Source organism: Pagrus major, chromosome 7 (genome assembly GCF_040436345.1).
Source record: "Pagrus major chromosome 7, Pma_NU_1.0".
In the NCBI taxonomy this organism is placed as follows: Eukaryota; Metazoa; Chordata; class Actinopteri; order Spariformes; family Sparidae; genus Pagrus; species Pagrus major.
The window spans coordinates 29,636,240-29,656,377 of NC_133221.1; the positions used below are offsets into that span (position 1 = coordinate 29,636,240).

General features: G+C 41.3%; 2 protein-coding genes across 2 annotated transcripts in view; both read left to right on the top strand.

Annotated features, from left to right (window-relative positions):
- arfgef2 (ADP-ribosylation factor guanine nucleotide-exchange factor 2 (brefeldin A-inhibited)) overlaps positions 1-4,703 on the top strand; it is a 28,901-nt gene extending 24,198 nt beyond the window's left edge. The window contains exons 35-39 of the mRNA XM_073469810.1: positions 230-369; positions 680-857; positions 2,002-2,140; positions 3,138-3,255; positions 4,140-4,703. Coding sequence (XP_073325911.1) covers positions 230-369; positions 680-857; positions 2,002-2,140; positions 3,138-3,255; positions 4,140-4,304 — 740 coding nt within the window. The 3' untranslated portion in view covers positions 4,305-4,703. The remainder of the gene's footprint in view (positions 1-229; positions 370-679; positions 858-2,001; positions 2,141-3,137; positions 3,256-4,139) is intronic.
- A 2,815-nt stretch (positions 4,704-7,518) lies between these two features.
- bcl2l1 (BCL2 like 1) overlaps positions 7,519-20,138 on the top strand; it is a 33,737-nt gene continuing 21,117 nt past the window's right edge. The window contains 3 exon segments of the mRNA XM_073469938.1: positions 7,519-7,602; positions 12,191-12,487; positions 12,490-12,933. Of these exon segments, the coding sequence (XP_073326039.1) occupies positions 12,380-12,487; positions 12,490-12,933 (552 nt within the window). The 5' untranslated portion in view covers positions 7,519-7,602; positions 12,191-12,379.

Consider the following 20,138-nt stretch of genomic DNA (forward strand, 5'->3'; position numbering starts at 1 on the left):
TAAATTCTACTTGAAAATCTATTTGAACATGGAAAAAAAAGTGATTATCCAAATAGTTAGTGATTAATTTAATAGTTGAAAACTAATCGATCAATTGTTGTAGGTCCAATTTGTCGCTCTACTGTTGCTGTAAAAATAATCTTACATTGTTGCTTTTTGTCCTTTATCAAGTTAGTTTTGCCCTCAATTGCTCATATCTCCACACGTGTCGGGTTTTTCTGTGCAACAGGAGTTTCGGACCAGAAGCTGTTTGCAGGGCTGCTTATTAAATGTGTGGTACAGCTTGAACTCATCCAGACCATAGACAACATTGTCTTCTACCCAGCAACCAGCAAAAAGGAGGATGCTGAGAACATGGCTGCTGCACAGGTAGGTTACAACAGCTGTTGTATGGGTTCAGTGTTATCTCAACATTGGCATCAATTTATTTTGTGATATATTTGAGGAAAATGTGTCACAGTTGAAACGGTAAAATAAAAGAAGAAGAGAAGGGTTGTGAAAGCTGATAATCGCTCTTAACTTTCTCTGAAATGTTTCTCATTAATCTGAACTATGGGGAAATGATCAAATGTCAGATCAGGCCGAGGCACACAAAGAAAATCTTAAAAAGACAGCCCTAATGATTCCTTAATTGTCAGATATACTTGGCTCAAGTTGTCTTAAACTGTCCTTCTGTCAGCGAGATGCTCTGGACGAGTCGGAGGCTGAGGGAGGCGAGGCGGGGCTGGATCAGGGCATGTACAGACACATGACTTCTGCACACCTGTTCAAGCTGCTGGACTGTCTGCTGGAGTCGCACACCTTCGCCAAGGACTTCAACTCCAACAACGAACAGAGGACAGCGCTCTGGAGGGCAGGTACATAGAATGGAAAAGTCCATTGTGATATTACAGCTCACAACATTGTATCCCTTTTGTTTGCACTTGTTCTATATATTTGACATTCGGTAGCCTGTTTAGAAAATGAACATGTAATGTAAAATCTTTGTTTAATGTAAAGTCTAAATCAGAAAGGTTCAGCAGAAGTGAACCTGAACATTTTGGATGACCTCTGTGAGAGAATACTTTCTTTGTGCTGAGTATTGAACCCACCAGAAAGCTTACAGACATGTAAATATGTTACATCTGCCTTTGCACGTTAGGCCCTTTCTCTTGTTGTTTCTGTTGTTGTTTTTCAGTGTTTTTTTGCATTTTCTGGTTAAAGAATTGACAGTGGAGAGATGACAAAAAATAAGGGGAGAGACAGAAACTCTTCTCACAAAGATTGCTCAATACTGATGCAAAGCAGGCATTCCAAAAGCAAATTAGGCATGACATGCAACACAATATCATCGGCATCTAGCGTGGCGTATAACATACATGCTGGACAGTACTTTATAAACAAAGCAATGGCATAATATGGCAATAATAACCATTTACCGTCACTGTGATATGGCTGTTGATATCGTCCTCTGTCTGAAGGGTAAGGAGCTCCTGGACCTCACTGTCTCCCCAGCTTACAGACATTTTCAGTTGCTGTTCTTCTTCAGTTAGCTGCTAACTGCTGCTGCCAGCTGCCCTTTAAATCTCCCGGTTGTGGGTCGCACACAAAACACATCATCAAAACGTCACACTCCTGTCCCATCCTGCTGCCTCGTCAACAATAATGATGACCTCACATTCACATGTCTTTGTATCTTTTATACACAATGGCCAGCTGCAACAGTGTTGCCTTGAACAGGCTGTTTAAAAGGGGCTAGAGAATGCCATGCAACAGAGGTCCCTGGCTAGACTCACACATTGTAGTTCTTAGCTGTTAACCTAAACCCCCAGTGCACCCTTGATTATTGTTTTAGCATTTTGTGCCTTTGCATTTGAGAGAGGGGTGTGACATGCAACGAAAGCCAGAAACAAACCAGGAACGTTTCAGTTATGTGTCTTAACTTTTATGTCCCGTAAAGGCCCTCTGTTGTTTTTGTCTTTATTGTTTTTAACTAATGATTGTCTTTCTCTTTTGGCTCAGGCTTTAAAGGGAAATCTAAGCCCAACTTGTTGAAGCAGGAGACCAGCAGTCTGGCCTGCAGCCTGAGGATCTTGTTCAGGATGTACTCTGATGTTCAGCTGCAGGACTCATGGCCTGACATCCAGACACGCCTGCTGCTGTGAGTTCATGATCATTAATATTTGACGCAGGCATAATAAGATGGCCAGCGTTTCATTAGAAGATGAGACTGGTTACTCAAATGGGACCAAAAACTGTATTTTTCAGCCACAGATTTGATGCACTGATTATTTCTAGCAGCAGGAGGGTGTATGTGGGATCGCCTCAAAATAGACTACAATGGTGATGAAGGAACTAACACCCAGTGCAACATGTGAATAAGCATTTTTATAGTTTTTAGACTACAATGGAGCTCTATGGCACAGAGGAAGAAGCTATATCAGGCTGTGGACAGAGTATTTGTTGATGGGACTCATTGTTGGTTTTCATGTTTTTGTGGGATATAAGACAAATATGAAAATATAGAATATAACCAGACTGAAAATTGACATTTGTACAAACTTAACAGAAAAGGCATTATTAAAAAACATAGTTGACTTTAGTGCTTTGCAGTTGCTCATCCTCATTACCTCAGAATCTCACCAGTGTGTGATTGTCTGGTTAAACGTGCAGTACTGGTGTTGAGTGAGCTGTTTAACACATAGCTCATATCTCATTATGTATTTATGAAGCATGTGTATGCATTTAGTAGAATATATTGGTATGCTGGTGGCTGCTACAAATCACCTTGTTGTGTTTGTCACTGAGCAGCTGCACCGGAGCAGTTGACTCATGTATTACATCAACAATACGTATGTGTGGTGTTAATCGTTACATGATTGCCGTCTCAGTTAGTGATGCATTATAATAATGATAATAATAATGATGATGATGATAATGATAATATTAAAACTGTGGCAGCTCTGATACGTGTGTGTGTGTGTGTGTGTGTGTGTGTGTGTGTGTGTGTGTGTGTGTGTGTGTGTGTGTGTGTGTGTGTGTGTGTGTGTGTGTGTGTGTGTGTGTGTGTGTGTGTGTGTGTGTGTGTGTGTGTGTGTGTGTGTGTGTGTGTGTGTGTGTGTGTGTGTGTGTGTGTGTGTGTGTGTGGTCTCTCTCAGGGTGTGCAGTGAAGCTCTGGCTTACTTCATCAGTCTGACCTCAGAGAGCCACAGAGAGGCTTGGAACAGCCTGCTGATGCTGCTGCTCACCAGGACGCTACGGCTGCCCGATGAAAAGGCAAGAACACATTGCTTCAGGATTCAAAGCCATATTTGACAAAGTTAAGATCCAGAGCTCCATAATGTTTGCAAACTGTGGTGAAATCTGAACTAGGATCAGAAGTTACAGAAAGGCCTGTAGCAAAAATACCATGAGTTGATTAAGTGTCCATTACTTAAAAATTACAAACAAAAACAAATTGACCCTTGTAATTTCTGTCTTTTTTTTTATTTCTGAAAAATGTTTGTGATTACAAACACTGTAGTGAGCTGTCACCTATGAATCACGCACTTTCAGTGTGCGTGCATGATTCACTGATGATTCATGGCAGCCCATGACTCAGGTTTTCTTTTCAGGGCATTTTAGGCCAGAACTGTAGCAGTTTTGGGATAGAAAACAACCAGCAGGCAGCTTGAAGCAGTAGGAAGTGTCGGCGCCATGCAGCCAGCTTTAGTGGAAAACACCAATACCACACAAACCACTGCATCAACAAAAATGATAACAGCATTGTTAAAGTGGACTGGCCGGCACCATTCTCTTGTGCAGGGCCTGATGTCAAATTTGGGTTGTTGTAACAACAAATCTTAGTGCTACAAATTGTGTTTATTTGCCTGAATGCAATTTCATAATTCAAGGAAATTGCCTTTTTAAAGCCGCAAAATACAGCAAAAACATAAATCTGTCTGACAGAAACGGCTCTAAACACATAAATTTAACACCCTGCTGTGAACTCTTTGGACTCCCAGCAGCGGCCACACATCCCAGAGAAATTGCCCTTCCTTTCTCTCTCATGTATGTTCCTAATATTTCCAAATACACTGGTTACACCTTTGGCAAATAAAGGGATCAAAGCACATACAGCATGCTCATTTACATTTTTTCACTGTCTGCTTCTTTTCCAGTTCAAGCCCCATGCTTCCTGCTACTACCCCCACCTGTGTGAAATGATGCAGTTTGACCTTATCCCTGAGCTGCGGGCCGTCCTCAGGCGCTTCTTCCTGCGCATTGGCTCCGTCTTCCACATCGCTGCTCCCGAGGTGGCGCCTGCCCGGACCCCTGCATCATAGAATGGGTGGGTGCGTGGTCAGGTGTAGGGAGGGATGGAGAAATTGAAATGAGTAGATCACAAGTGGACACATAAGAGACTTTCCCCCTCTTTTGGACTGGAACAGATTACAGAGGGGCTGTAATGTGAGGAGGAAGACGACAAAGACTGTAGCTTTTCTGTCTCGGTTCAGGACTCTGAAAGCATTAAAGTGTTGAGCTTTTCTACTGCACTCAGCTTGTAGGAAAGTGTTTGCCCTGTCCTTCCTTCCTCTCTTTACTCTCGGGGATGAACAGCACTGTGACCAGCACTCTCTGCTGACTGTAGTCATTCATCATCCCCCTGACTCTCATCTCAAAGTGTAATGACTAGAAATAAAACTGTAAACAAATAATTTATTGACATTGTTGCAAACCCTGTACCTGATGCTTTGTTTCTTTTGTTTGTTTTTTTAAATACCTAACAAAAAAAAGGTATCTACATGCTGAGAGCAAATGAACGATACCACAGAATTTGATGAACCTTGCGTTTGCCCTTTGTGAAAATCTCTTTTGGCCACCTGTGCCTGTAAAGAAAATGATGACATCTGTCAGTGTCGCCCTTATTGTGAGTTTGCTGATCTAATCAAAACATGTTGTAATATCTGAACCCTCATGTATCGATGTCCATCCCAAAGCATTGTTTGTCACTTTAATGTTTATGTTCTCTCTTATGTCTGTGTTATTCGGTAGCGATTGTTAAAGAGACTGAACCTCTCAGCTGCAGGTGAACACAATCTGCATCTCTTACAACACTATCAAAGATCTAATGCAGCTTTGTTTGTGAAGGCTCTGCTCTCTGTGACGTGACCATCCTGTCGTCTTTATCATTTCTTGCCTGTCCAATGAGATTTTACTTATTTATTTTGCTCACTTGCTTTACTTTGTTTTATGATTATTTTTTTCAGGATAATTGCTGGTTTACATTGAAAGGTTGGTTGAAAGACTGGCTTCTTCACTCTGTCATGCATTCCTGTGTGTGTGTGTGTGTGTGTGTGTGTGTGTGTGTGTGTGTGTGTGTGTGTGTGTGTGTGTGTGTGTGTGTGTGTGTGTGTGTGTGTGTGTGTGTGTGTGTGTGTGTGTGTGTGTGTGTGTGTGTGTGTGTGTGTGTGTGTGTGTGTGTGTGTGTGTGTGTGTGTGTGTGTGTGTGTGTGTGTGTGTGTGTGTGTGTGTGTGTGTGTGTGTGTGTGTGTGTGTGTGTGTGTGTGTGTGTGTGTGTGTGTGTGTGTGTGTGTGTGTGTGTGTGTGTGTGTGTGTGTGTGTGTGTGTGTGTGTGTGTGTGTGTGTGTGTGTGTGTGTGTTTGTGTTTGTGTTGACCCAGTGAGCCTTACACTGAAGGACTTAACATGGAGTCAACTCCTCCTGGCTTCTGAATCACAGCTCAACCCTCCACTAATCCATCAATTGGCACTGTATGGTGAAGCGACGGTTGTGTATTTCATTTTCCACACTCTTTCGCACATCTGTTGGCTCATGTATTAACACCGCCCAGTATACCAACCTGCCCCGGATGGTTAGAATGCCTGTCAGTGTTTTATCACATTCAAGAGTCGAGTTCAACCACAGAACGGTTCAGGAACGGAGCGTAACCAAAACACTCATCTACAGAGATACTGGAATCTCTGCGTCCTGGATCCTCCCGAGTTTATTCCATGCCTTTTTGAAAAGAAGGATGTATGTAATTATTTAAAGTGCATTTAAATATTTTTTGAGAAGCATTCCTTCCCTCGCAACTATGGATGTCTACTTTTCTTCCCTAAAAGCTAGGGAATATATAAATATATATATATACAGTAAATGAAAAAATCCAGACTGTAAAGTTTTCAATGTAAGATACATAGAAATGAAAGTGCTATATGGTTCTATACATAATACTGTGATGTAATCTTCCGAGCATTTGGTGAAGTATCAATAAACCTGAATTCTGATCCATTCCAGTGACTATTGATTCACTTTTAAAGCGATTAGAAGCTTTCTCATACTAATAACATTAATAATTGTTTGAATTAAAGGGGCACAGTGTGGTTTTGGAGAATAAATAAAAGACAGAATTTTGATACTTACAATATTAATGAGGTAATAATACAAACTCAGAAATATTTATTTCCATAAGTGAATAAACAAGCTGTTGTCAGAGGAAAATAAGGTCCTCAGAACACTGTTTGAAGCTAGGAAGGTGGCAGGGTCTGCCACATATAAACAAAGTGAAATTGTGTGTTTATTTAGTCATGAAAAAGAAGAGAGTTTGTTTATTAAGTTTGTTTAGGTCTATAAAAAGAATCAGTCAATGAAGATCTTTCTCTTCAGATAAAAGCTTCTTCCCCCAAACTACATAGTGCACCTTTAAGGTTTTCTTAGGTATAGCTTAGGGGGCAACTGAATGGAGCAATTCATGTTGTTAATTACACCTGTGCATTTCCTGCCATGTCAAGGCAAAATGTGATTTACTAATTTATTTACTGTTGCCAGTTTTAGCCCTGCATGTGCGTTGAGACGTCACAGTCTCCCTAACCGTAGATCTGCCTCACTGAGCCTCATGTTTGTGTATACAACAGTGGTTTAGTTGTTTGTAAATGTGGCTGTGAGAGTGAAGGTTGGGAACAGGGATCTTCAGTGTCTTTACAGATGTCCACAGGGTGGCGCTGTGCTCAAGCTGGTCGTCGGCCTGGAGCGCGTTAGATTTTGGGGTAACAAAGGTTACCATGGAGACCTGTCACATCCTTTGTTTTGGCCTGTAAAGTGAAACAGCTGCTACATGGAGCCTTTTAAGGAAAACGCCATGTTATTAATCTGTAAAACAGCGACTACACAGGCAAACAATAAGGAACGTGACACTTAACTTAACTATCAATTAACATAATTCATGTCGGGGTGAGACGCCCCAGCAAACTGGCTCACTTTTAGCCAGTTAGCGCTAACGTTAGCCAGGCACAGCTAACGCTTACTAACTAGGACTTCCTCGCTGCTAGCCGGTCCAGCTAGCTCTCATATAAAGTCAGGGAGTGCCCGGGAGTGACTCGCAAATATCACTCCAGTAAGAAGATTACATTTTCCTCTCTATTGCATTTGTGGCAGACTGTTCACGCAGGATGAAAGCTGTCATCTATCTAGCGTGAAGTTACGTAGAGAGCGTAGCTGTGGGCGGATCTGTGGCAGCCAGTAGCTGGCTGTGTGATCTCGGTCGGCGTTAGCCAGAAAGGCTAGCAATGACGGATAGGATTATTCCTGCCGGGGTCTGGATTGTGAGCCAGCAGACATGATTTTATGGAGACCACCCTACAAGTAAGAGTTTCTGGTCATACTACAAATGTTATCTAATGACTGCGGTCGTTGTGTTGGCGATATTATGAAGGAATGATGGCAGAGAGGTTGGATTTTCCTCTCTGAATCTAGCTACTTTGGGAAGGAGGTCGGCAGATTTGGAAGAAGAATGCGTTGCCATTATTTGGTTTCCTGCTCGCTTTTCCCGTCAATTGTCACTCTGTTTGATGCAAAGTATACTTGCAGACTGCAGTAAATGATTTTGCCATTGTTAATACACCTCTCAAGGTTTACATTTTACGAATATGCGACTACACCTACACTGTATATGACAGTGACAGCCATCTTCAGCAGCCTACATCGCCAGTAGCTGCCTACAGTAACGTTAGTGCAGGCGGAGCTGTGTCTGGCTGTAATGCTTTGCTTAAAAAAATAGTTTTTGAAATGGGGATTTCTTGGGTGGTGGAGTCTGTTCAGAGCTGGAACAGAGGGTGGTGTCGCAAAGCAGCATTTTTCATGCGTGGTGTGATTAAAGGTCTTCAGCCCAGTGTTTATGACAGCAGAGTGGAATGGCCTGTGCTGCCTTCAGGGGCTCCCACTGAGCCCGTTCACCCGTTAGTAAATTACATTTGTGCTTTTGATTTGAAAAATCAAAATGTTTGATGAATAGAGTAATAAGGCGCGTAGATCATTTGCAATTCAGTTAAAGGATAGAGAAGCCGTGTTCTTTATGTGTTAGTTAATGCAATTAACAATTTGACACGATCGAAAAATGAAATATATTACTATGTACGACGGTGTCGAACTATTCTTTACATCGTTTGTTAGACTTGAGTGCAGGCCCTTAAACTGAATGATTTTGTCTCTGGTTATAATAACAGATTGAGTTGTATTACATGTGTAGATCTGAGTTTAAAGGCCAGCACAAACGAGGATTGTCGGCACGAGCGTAAAGCAGATATTCAGAGATCTCTGAAGGCGTCGTGCTGTTACGTAATAGGAGGGCTGGGCATTCACAGAGAGGAGGGGAGAGACGTGGGAGGAGACGTGCAAACATACACATCGCACACAAAGTGGTTATCTTACATTCTTGGATTTTGACAGCTTTTGTACACACAGAGCGACAGACTGACTGACTGACAGATTTGGGACATTTTGTCAGAAGGGAGACGGTGAGCGAATTGAGGATTACTGCATGAGATTGTATTCATCACTGCTGGTAAGGCGCTAATGCTCATATATATATATTTATATATATGTCTTACATAGTCTTTATGTCAGAGATGGCGATCAAAATGGAAACGTGAATACATGTTTAATCTGGGGATTTGCATCGAAACGCAGACGGGGCTCACACAGCCAGCACTTACAGAGGCAGTACAGTGTCGCTAACGTGCTCTGGTTGCTTTATCTATAAGTTGCAGTCCAGATTCCACCGCAATAAACATGAACACAGCCCTCACTTCGCTTTATTGGAGTTAATATTTGAGCATCACATCACAAATGTTGCGTTCAGGTGCTACATTTCGCTGGGACTCTGGTATTCCTATAGGAGCTGTGTGGTGTTTACATCAGTGCTGCGCTGTTTAAACCCAAGCCACGTGCTGGTAGCTGGGGACCATGTGGCCATTGTAAACACTGCTGCCTTGTGGTCTCTTTCTCTGGTCTGAACGGCTCTTTCGTGTACTTTGACTACGTATGACGGCCCAGATCGTGTTCAGGACCTCTGTTAGAAAGAAGTGGAAGTTTGCGGACTTGGTGAAAGTTGGTTGGAAGCGTCTGGTTGGCCAGGAGCCAGCGGAGACTATCGGGCTTCCATTGTGAGAGTAGTCATGTATTATGTAATTAAAGCGGTATTTGCATGGAGCACTCCTTCCGTCCGCCTCACGCACCGATTATTAGGTGAGACTACCTCTCAGTTTAAATGTCAATACTGTTGTCGGAAAGGTCACGTTCCCAGATGATGATCAGCGGACAGTCAGGGATCATCGGCAGGTCATGTTTCTCCCACATGTCTTTGTATTCCTGCGTACAATGTTAATGACGAAACTGTGAGATGAGTGACAGCAGAGGATGAGTGAAAGGCTTTGTCACGTTGTCTTTTGTTTCAGGGATCTAGGCCCACTTAATCTCAATTACTGGCTGCAGGGTAATGACGTCAATCTTTAATGAAGTACATTTTTAACTGTAATGTCAAAATAAAAAATATGTTTCATAAGAAAAATAGGTGTCTCCCTCATAATGATCATTAACTGAAAGCAACATTACTGCCCCAGCTATTTGTTACTCACTATATCATGATTGATCAATTATTTGTGATTATTTGTATTGAGCATGATATAAAAAGATTCTTTTTGATCACAGTTACTTTTTCAATTCGTGAATTAGAGCTGTAACTAACAGTTATTTATTTATTTAATTCAATTTCAGAATATTTCCAATATATTAAGTTGAAAAATGTCATTAAACAGTGAAAAATGTCTGTTATAATGTTGTACACCCCAAGGAAATATATTCTGATTGCTGATGTCACTGGTTCTCAACCTTTTTGATGATCATGATCATGAACTCATGTGCACACACATGTTGACTCATAAAAACACACCCAATAAAATCTATTTTAGACAAATTCCATCATTGGTACAGGAAATGTAATTTAAACACTATTCCCAAGTCTAAAATATCTTATTTTGGCTTTTCCTCTCCAACCTTCTGGAGACCTCTGGAAATTAACTTGTGACCCCTGAGAGCTTTCTGACCCCCAGGTTGAGAACCAAGGTTTTTTTTTTTTTTTTTTTTTTACTAACAGTGATAATATGATAATAAACTGAATGTCTGGTTTTGAACAGGACATTCAGTTTATTATCATACAAGGCAAAAGAAAGCTTTAAATCCTCACAGTTAAGAAGCTGGAATGAGAGATTGTAGAGATTTCTATTTAAAAATTGACTGACACAATTAATCAGTCACCAAAATAGTTGCTGATTTCAATTTCTGTCTGTTAATAAACGATAATCGTTGAGCCCTCTAATATGACTTTATTTGTAGATTTAGATATTAAGCTTTATAACCTCACAACTCTTCTGTTTTTCAGCAGCTGCATTCTCTGTTATGCTTTTATTTTTGAACAGTATTAGATTAACAACAATTTGATTTACAGTGCCATTAGGGGAGTTCTTATATCTGTGATTAATCAAACACATTCTCATACAAACTGTGTATAAAGCCATTTCATGTAAGATGTGTCTGTTGTGTTTGTAAACATACCATTCATAGTTTATTGTTGAGTCTGTTGTCTGTTGCGAAATACAGACGCTTTTGATTGGTGGCTCGCCAACCTGAAGCGTTGGTATTTTACGACCGGGGAATGAGACTCAACAATCTACTGTCTCTCTTCAGAGTCATTGACGCCTAGAAATGTCCCTGAACACAGCAAAGATAAGAAAAAGAAAAGAAAAAAGAATAGTCATAGGGCAGGGTCTCTGCAGATACAGTCACCGCCACACACCTCTAGTAGTCATAATTGATGATTGACAGGATTGTTGTTCTATGTCTATTCATTGTTTTTTAGGAATATCCTGCTTAGTATACCTTTTAACAAAGGTACCAACCATTTGTTCATCCTTTTTATACCCGAGTGTTGTCAAGGGTTAATCCCTGTATGCAGACTGCAATTGTTTCATACATCAGTGTGAAACCACAGAATTTCTCAAGATATCCTGAGATGTGTTTGCAAGTAAAGTTTTTCCAACTTTGAGTTCATTAACAGTTCACTGCATTATGAACACCGGAAATTCACTGACATTGCGAGCAAACTAGTTAAACTTTATTGAATTTCTTTAAGTGGAAATGTAATGCACCAACTTATTCTCAGGTTGGGGATATGAAGAGTAAAATTTATAGTTGAGAGGGCAGCCAACATCTATAAGGTTATAGTAACCTTTAATTTATTTTGTATTTCAGACGCCTGTATCACTCACACCTTCATGGAGCAGTTATGCATAATGTGTGTTAATGCATTCAAACCCACCGCCAACGCAGATAATCAGATAAAAACTCGTCAGTTTAAAAGGCAGTTTTGTGGGGGGTGTATGATGATGTGATGGTGCAGATCAGTGTGTTAGTAACATGGACAGCCTGGAGCTGAGACAAACAAGGTGTCTAAAAGGTCACACTGAAGGTCAGAGGTCGCTGATGAGGAGATGGTGACTGTCCAGACTGTCCCTGTGATCTCTCCTCACCTTCCTCACACCACCCCTCCCTTTGTGTCTCTCACTGTCTCTCATCCTCTCTCTCTCTCTCTCTCTCTCTCTCTCTCTCTCTCTCTCTCTCTCTCTCTCTCTCTCTCTCTCTCTCTCTCTCTCTCTCTCTCTCTCTCTCTCACACACACACACTCACACACACCCACACACACATTGGCTCTACTATTGTCTCATTAATATCATTGCCATCTGCTCCATATGTAACAGCCCAATTAGAGAGATGCACTTTGACCCTACCTGTCCAAATTTAATTTGAAAGTCTACAGCCACATTCCTCTTTCCTCTCACACACACACATAGACACACACATAATCAGACTTTGACCTTTCATTGTCGTCTCTCTACAGGACCTGAGCTGATTTGTCAGCCTTGTGTAGGTTTGGTTTTCACCCCCCGAGTGTCCTCTGGATATCAGCTGACCATGGTGGTCTGAGCAGTAAGCCTGGCACAGTGTGTTCACTCTAACACAGCAAGGCTCAACAAGAGGGGAGCAGCGACAGACCGGAGCAAAGAGGAAACGCATATTTAAACACAAAATGTCACAAAACAGAGAACTGGTGGTTTTCTACATAAACTATAAACTCTCCCAGAGAAACTATCCTCTCAACCACATGGGACTCATAGAGTCTCCAAACAGGACTGATGGGGGGGGGCAGAGTTGGGTGAGGAACAGCGGGTAGCAACGCACGCCAACGGGACTTTTAACGGCATGAGTCCTGGCACCCCCCCAGCATCCCCTGTTCGGCAGCAACGGTTGCCGTCAACAACAAACCTGGACGCGGTGAAGGAAGCCCTCCGGGACTCTGCCAACGAGTTCGAGCTGCGATACGCGCGCGCCTTCAGCGACCTGCACAACCAGCTGCACATCACACCGGCCACAGCCTACCAAAGCTTCGAGAACGTGATGGACGAGGTGTTCCGGGACGGAGTCAACTGGGGTCGTGTAGTAGGGCTTTTTGCTTTCGGCGGGGCGCTGTGCGTCGAGTGCATGGAGAAGGAGATGAGTCCGCTGGTGGGCAGGATCATAGAGTGGATGACAGTCTACCTGGACAACCACATTCAGCCCTGGATCCAGAGCCAAGGAGGATGGGTGAGTCTAATAAATACACAAAAACACACAAACATGCACAGAGAAGAGAACTTTTTAAGTGCTTTCAGTATGATGCTTGTGTAGCCCCTTACAAAAGTTGAATAAGCTGAAGTCACCTGTATGGAAATTTCCATGTTGACACTCCACAGCTGGCAGCAACACTGAACAGTGGCCAGTTAGGTTGATTCATGTCCTGATTTTTCCAACTAGTTTCTCCGAAATATTTCCTCTCTGCTGATTTATTTCCAAGAGAGCAGTAAATATCTTTAATGTTTTGTCTTGGCTGCTTACCATCACCTGCCTGGCACTAGCACTGTTTGACTATTTAGGAAGAAGGTGTGCTTGGACGGACAAGTCGACACAGATGTGGCATGGGAAGTTTAAAACAAAGGTGAATCTTAAAGATGATGAATCAATGAATTGATATATCGATCTGGTCTGAATAGACGGATCATTTCAGCCCTAGAAGCCACTGAATAATTTTAATGAGACGTCGGGGCATCTGTAGCTGTTTTTGTGGCAACACAACCAGGTATTTTTAATGAGACTTGAGGACATCTCTAGCTGTGTGGTATTTTCAGCCTAAACAACCCTTTTCCTAACCCTATCGAAGTGGTGCCTGTGGCTAAACCTAACTAGACAATGCACAGCATTGTCACAACGAAAAATAAAAATTGAACCTAAAGAAACCTAAAATTGCAAATAAGAAATGTAAACTTTTGAATATATCCCTGGTTTGCAGAGATGTTCATTGCCGACATTTACCCTGGTGATTGGGTTGGTTTCAGATGTGGTTCTGGTTAAATACTCGAAATACCAGATTTGCTCAAATGTTTTGGTAGGTTTTATGCATCATGTGCCTGTTGGTCAGCTGTGTTTCTGTCTGAACATTGGCTTAATCATTTGTGGTGAGTTGTGTTTCACTTGGGGAAAGAAGATCCAGAGTATATTTGTTATTCCAACATACATGTTGTGACTTATCATATGGAGATTGGCCCAGATAAGCCAGCATGCAAACATTTCAGCTGTATCAGCCCTCATGAGATTGTGACATGGCACTGGGGCTGGGTTGGCTCTGCGACCGGCAGAGGAGAAAAGAACTCAGATTAGATAGAACAGAGAAGACCTGGATAACAGGCAGCACACACGTTCTAAAAAAGCCATTTGTGCTTAAATGCGGTGAAAACAGAATGTTTGTGTGGTCAGCAGCTGGTTCAGCTGTTCTCTAATTGATCAGCAGCATGGTGCTCAATGAGCTGAATCGAAGTGGGAGCTTAACAGGCTTCATCAGGGCTTTGTAGCTCTCTGCAGCCCGCCTGCCTAGGGATCGAAGTTCTCTCATCACAGGGTGGGATGAAGTCCAGAGCTTTTACAGATAGCCCTTTGTTTTACTCCGGTCAGTTGATTGGCTCTGTGCTCTTTTTTTTCTTCTTCTACTATCTGTCCATTGTCTTTCCCCTGCCCTGTCTTCTCTTCTGTTCTGTTCATCACTAAGGCAGCTGCCTGCAGATGAAAGCTCTGTTATTTTTTTGTTGCTGGAGAGTGGGTCACCCTGGTACTGAAAATCCTGCTGTGTGTTTGTGTGTGTGCACGTGAGCTTGTGAACACTTCCAGGACAGTTAAGGTCAGCTGTGTTCCTTTGTGGCAGCCATTTGATGGTATGTAGGAGAGCGGGGGTGAAGGGAGGGGCTGTTCATATCTTCTCCAGCGCTGTATACCGCCAGGTCGAAGGTCGATCCTATGGAAACTGACATCCCAATGACTAAACAGCCGCCCCAAAGAAAATCCCATTGGGCAGAAAGTGGCTATTTGTTGTTTGCACTAGCAGACGCAGAATTTATTTATTTATTTCAATGTTGGACTGAAACCTGGAAATAACACAGAGGAGAGGTGGGCCAGGCAGGATGAGGTTATGGAAACGGGTGACAAGATGTGATATGTGATAGGAAAAGCTAAAGCTCTGCAAAGCTCTAAAGTGATGCTACCCACTCCAAGAGGTCTTCTTACATAAACGCAATACTACCCCATTTTTTTCCTCCATGTTAGCATCATTACTTGTTACAAATAACGTAAATATTATCCAAATTGCAATATGGCCAAGTACAATATCCAAATCTCAGGGGCTGCAATTTTTTTGATAATGGTAAAATGTGTGACAAAACAGTATTATAAGGAAGTACTGTAGTGCTGCAGAGATGCCCTGACCTAGAAATCTGCAATTGTAGTATCTGTCAAAATAATGAAAATATGATTTTTTTTTTGTATTTATTTATTTTTTACCATTTTGTGCAGACCCAGTTACTAGGGATGGCAATGTTGTGTAGGCTTTCAGTTCAACAATTTGGGTCAGAATAAAATATCCCAACAACCCCTGAATGGATTGCCATTCAAATTTTGTATATTTCTATTCTAGCACCACCATTTTGTCAAAATCTCAAGTTGTCCAATACTTGTGTTTAACACCAAATTCATGCAAAACTAATGACATTCGAATCTCCTAGAGCCTCGGCTCTACATTGTTTTTAGGGCTAATAGCAAATGTTGCATGCCACTATGTGGTGATGGGAATCGAGGACTGGAACTGTTGAGAACCAGAGAGATCAATCTTATGCCTCAGAGCTTATCAGTTCTTTTTTTTTTTTATCAATGCCAGCATGTTTTTTGTCAGATGCACATGATGTCAATGCAAAACAAACTTGCATGTCTCTGCTGCTGGAAACTTGCACGAAGAAGAAGTCATGTCAGAGAGGAGGAAACAGCCGGAAGTGTGATTTTATTTCATGATCTAATCATGATTTCACAAACATATGTTATGATAAAAATCGCACCACGCAGGCGGGATTATCATATTTTTTCTGTGACTAAGACAACCATTACGAATAATCTCTCAATTCATCAATTTTAGATGATGACAACTGGCTCTCAGGCTTCAGCAAGCTTGACTAAAATTGATCAGGCATCAATAAGGAAACTGATAAATAATCAGACTGATATTAAGTAATCGATAAAGACATTGATATGAATGAAATCTTTTCAATTCCCATCCCTATTAACACGCTAACCTAAGATGGTGAAAATTACCTGCAAAACATCAGCATGTTAGCATTCTCATTGTATGTTAGCATATAGACGTTAGCATTTAGCTTAAAGCACTGTTGTACCTAACAAGCTTCACAGAGCTGCTAGCATGACCGTATCTTGTTAGCTCTTTGTGGGTACTATTATTATATTGTCCTGATATTTTGTCCTGATACCTTAACAGCTTTTTGTGGAGATCCAGTAAGCACTTGTTCATGACCATGAGGCACATTCAGCGAATAATAGACAAGCAATGAAGATCTAATTTTTAATCTAATTCCTCCTCCTCACTACTAATAAATATTTTTACCATCACTGTCGTCAACCCAGTGTAATCAACACATCTGTCATGTGTGGGTGATGGCCAATGATCTCACATAGCCAAAGTTATCTAGGCACATACAAACACTCCCTCAAACACCAACACACCCACACACACACACACATTCGCACAACATGCTTAGCAACATCATCGGTTGGCTGCCATAGCTGCTTGTGGTTTGTGGCTTGCATGTCAGCGTAACCCAGACTTGAAGAAGTGAATGACTTCATCTGAAATGTTGAATGGATCAGCATGTTGAGAGTATGGTTTCACTTCTGCTGTTGGACAACACTGTCTTGAGCACATGATGCCCTTTCCTTCCCCACTAAGTTTTTCATCATTCACTTTTATTCTGTTCTTGATCCAGTCACATGTTGCTGGGGACCGAGCACTGGTCTGTACTGTGTTTGTTATTCGTCAGTTGACACACCTGCCACAGGGGTAATCCCAAGCTGCAGTGCCACAACTAAAATACACAATTCAGAAGGTGGTTTACCACTAGTGTCTTATCATGTCTTCCCATCAGTCTCTTGCTTTTCCCCTCTTTGTCACAATGCCATTACTTTCTCTTTTCGGTGGTTTGTCTGTTCAAAGCCACCTACACTTTCCCTGAAATGTACCAGAGTCTTTCTCAGTAAACCCACATGAGACTTTGTTGTTTCTCTTTCTTTCTATCTTTTATTTCCCTCTTTCTACCTTCCTTCCCTCCCCCGACACCTCCTCCTCACAGGGATGAAGCACAGAGCCGTTGGCAGATGTGGGAACCTGAGTGAAGCTGTGAGGCAGGTGTGCCCTTAGTGTTAGCTGATGAAATATTAGTCTGCTCTGAGCAGTAGCAAGGTCACTTTCCCCCTCTCTCTCACTCTCACTCTGATTCTTGACAGAGAAAGAAAGAGAGGAAATGGGCAGTTTGTCTGATGGCTACTGCACCAATAGAAAATCTGATTTAAATGCATGATTCAAATCAATCTTATGAAGTTAATCTTGAGATAAAGTCATCAGTGTTGGCATAATTCTCTGATTTTTTGATATCGTTATATCATATGTCGTAAGTGTTTACTTTTCCTGTTTTTAAAGGGTGCATTACAGTAAAATGATGTCATTTACTAAACTTACCAGACTGCTCTACTTGTTCTAATACTTGTCTTAGTCATTATATCACATTACTAATGGTTATCTATCAAAAATCCCATTGTGATAATATTTTGTTAAAGTACCAATAGTCATCCCTACAATATCACTATATCAAAGCAGTTGTTCAAAAGTATTGTGATATTTGTAGATGTTGCCCAGTCCCAGCATTTGAGGAGATCTCAGAATATCGAGGTAGAAAGAGTATTGTGAAGTGAAATTGAAAAATCATTTTACGGCCCAGCTAGAGTCCGAGGGGGGCTCAGGGGTGTTTCCCAAAAATTGGGAATTTAAAGTTTTTGTGGAAGCTCCACAATCTGAGACTTGAGATTGCATTTATAAGCTGAATCCTCATTCGGTAAGCAGTAATTTTATTAAACATTACTGCACATGAATGCACCATTCTGTCAAGAGTTGAGAAAATAAGTTGAGCTATCGATGAGTAGATTGACAAATAATCAATTGACAATTATTTCATTTTTCAAGCAAAAAGCCAAACATTCTCTGATTTCAGATTTTCAGATGTGAAGTTTTGATGCTTTTCTTTGTCATATATGATAATAAACTCATTATTTTTGGGTTTTTGGTCAGATATATCACTGATATTTGATTTTGTCATGCAGTCCTAAGACTAATGAAGTGCTTTTGGGAAGAATTAAAAATATCGAGGTATATATCGTATATCGTGATAAGGCCTAAAAATACTGTGGTATTATTTTAAGGTCATACCGCCCAGCCCTAGTGAGCGGTGACCATAAACATGACACACATGTTTATGTTACATTTGACAGTCTAATTGCTTCAGCCGTAATGAACATACAGCCCAATCTTACAGAATTGTTACAGGTGGTCACAATATTGGGAATTTGGTTTTAAATTTCAAATTTTGACTCTTTTGCAATAAAACATAATCTTCCAAGAGAGTCTCAATGCATGTAAGATGTCATTAATATTGTAAATATTAACCAAAACAAAAAAATCCAATAACAAACAATAATGTCATATATGTGTAAACCTGCCAAAGGCTACCATTCCATGTTGATTTGCAGTACATAAAGACAAAGAAAACGCAAGGCAGTCCTCTAAACTGGTGAAATAGTTGAGGTGACAGTTAAATATTGAGAAGTGAAAGGTGTTTTGCACAACAGAGCAAACCTTGCTGTCACAAAAACTGATAACACCTCAGCCTAAATGATCCCGCCGGAGCTTATTTTGGAGCCTCCACTGCCCAGGATGGTCCTGAGATATTTGCTAGTAGCTGGGGGTGTGAGGTAAGTATGCTCAGCCACATTCTCCCTCCACAGTCTGTGGTTTTTAAAGAAGCGCAGGGGTAAAGCCATATATTGTCAGATAATAAACCCTGGCAGACAGCAGAGGTAGAGACAGTGCCATCGACCTAATAATGCTGTTTCCAGCAGAGCAGGCGATGGCAGTGATTACTCAGTGGAGATTGAGCCGCCTCAGGGTGGGGGTACAGGGTTATTACCAATTATAGATGAATAATATCTCGACCTGCTACTGGGGGAAACAATGTTTTTTTTCTCTCTCTCTGACAGACTAATAAAGGCTAAACTCATTTAGAAGAAGCACACTGCCATGGTCTAGGGAAGCTTGGCTGGAGCTGGACGGGGGTGGTGGGTGTGGGAGGGGGCTTCGAGTGGAGAAACAAGCGGAAAAAAAGAGACCATTATCCCAGTTATCCTGCTTTGTGCTTTTCACGGTCTCGGTAAGGTCAAGAAAAAGTTAACTACAAGCAAAGCTTCTTGTGTGTCTATATTGCCTTGTTTTTTATCACCTCTGCCACCTATAGATGTATACAGAACATGTTGTTATACAATGTTCAGCACTAGCACTTTAATGAGTCCGCTGATATTCTATATTCCTCATCGTCAACAAATCCAATGAAATGCCACTACTAATGAATGTATCCTACTGGCAAGTATTGTTTGTGGATCAAAGCCTGATTTATGTCAGTCCTCTGTGCCATAGAGCTCCACTGTTGTCAGAACACCATGAAAAACACATTAGTGAGCCATACTGTTACACTGGCTGAAATGTTCCTACATTACCATGAACACACACATCATACTTACCAAAGCCCTCAGTTTCCCTGAGCCCAAATCGAGGATGTTAAATTCCAACATACCAAAATCCTGCCATGAGATAAATTACATAATTCATGTCATAATTTACAAAAGAAATACAGCAAAGGTGGAACCAGCTAATGTTTGACATGTTTGCTTGAAAAAATGACTGAAATGATGATTGATTTAAAAAATTTAGAGTGATTAATTTTTTGACCAATCGAACTAATTGTTGCAGCACTAAGCAACACACGTGTGTATTTCCGTTGGGGTGGGAATCTCTCGGCACATAATGATTCGATACGATACAGAGGGCTTGGTTGTTATTATAAAATGATTATCAAAGCATCTTAATGCATCAAAATATTTGATTTCTATACATAATAGCTAGTGATTTACACCGCCCAGACCATCACTACTACCCCATCAATAGGGCATTGATAACGTTGAAGTGAGGTGTCTGCACAGAGCCCAAAGGATACTAAACGACAATAGCCACACAGCCACAGCCTGTTCACCCTGCTGCCATCTGACAAAAGATACAGAAGTATCCACTGCCGTACAACCAGACTTTGAAGCAGCTTCTTTCC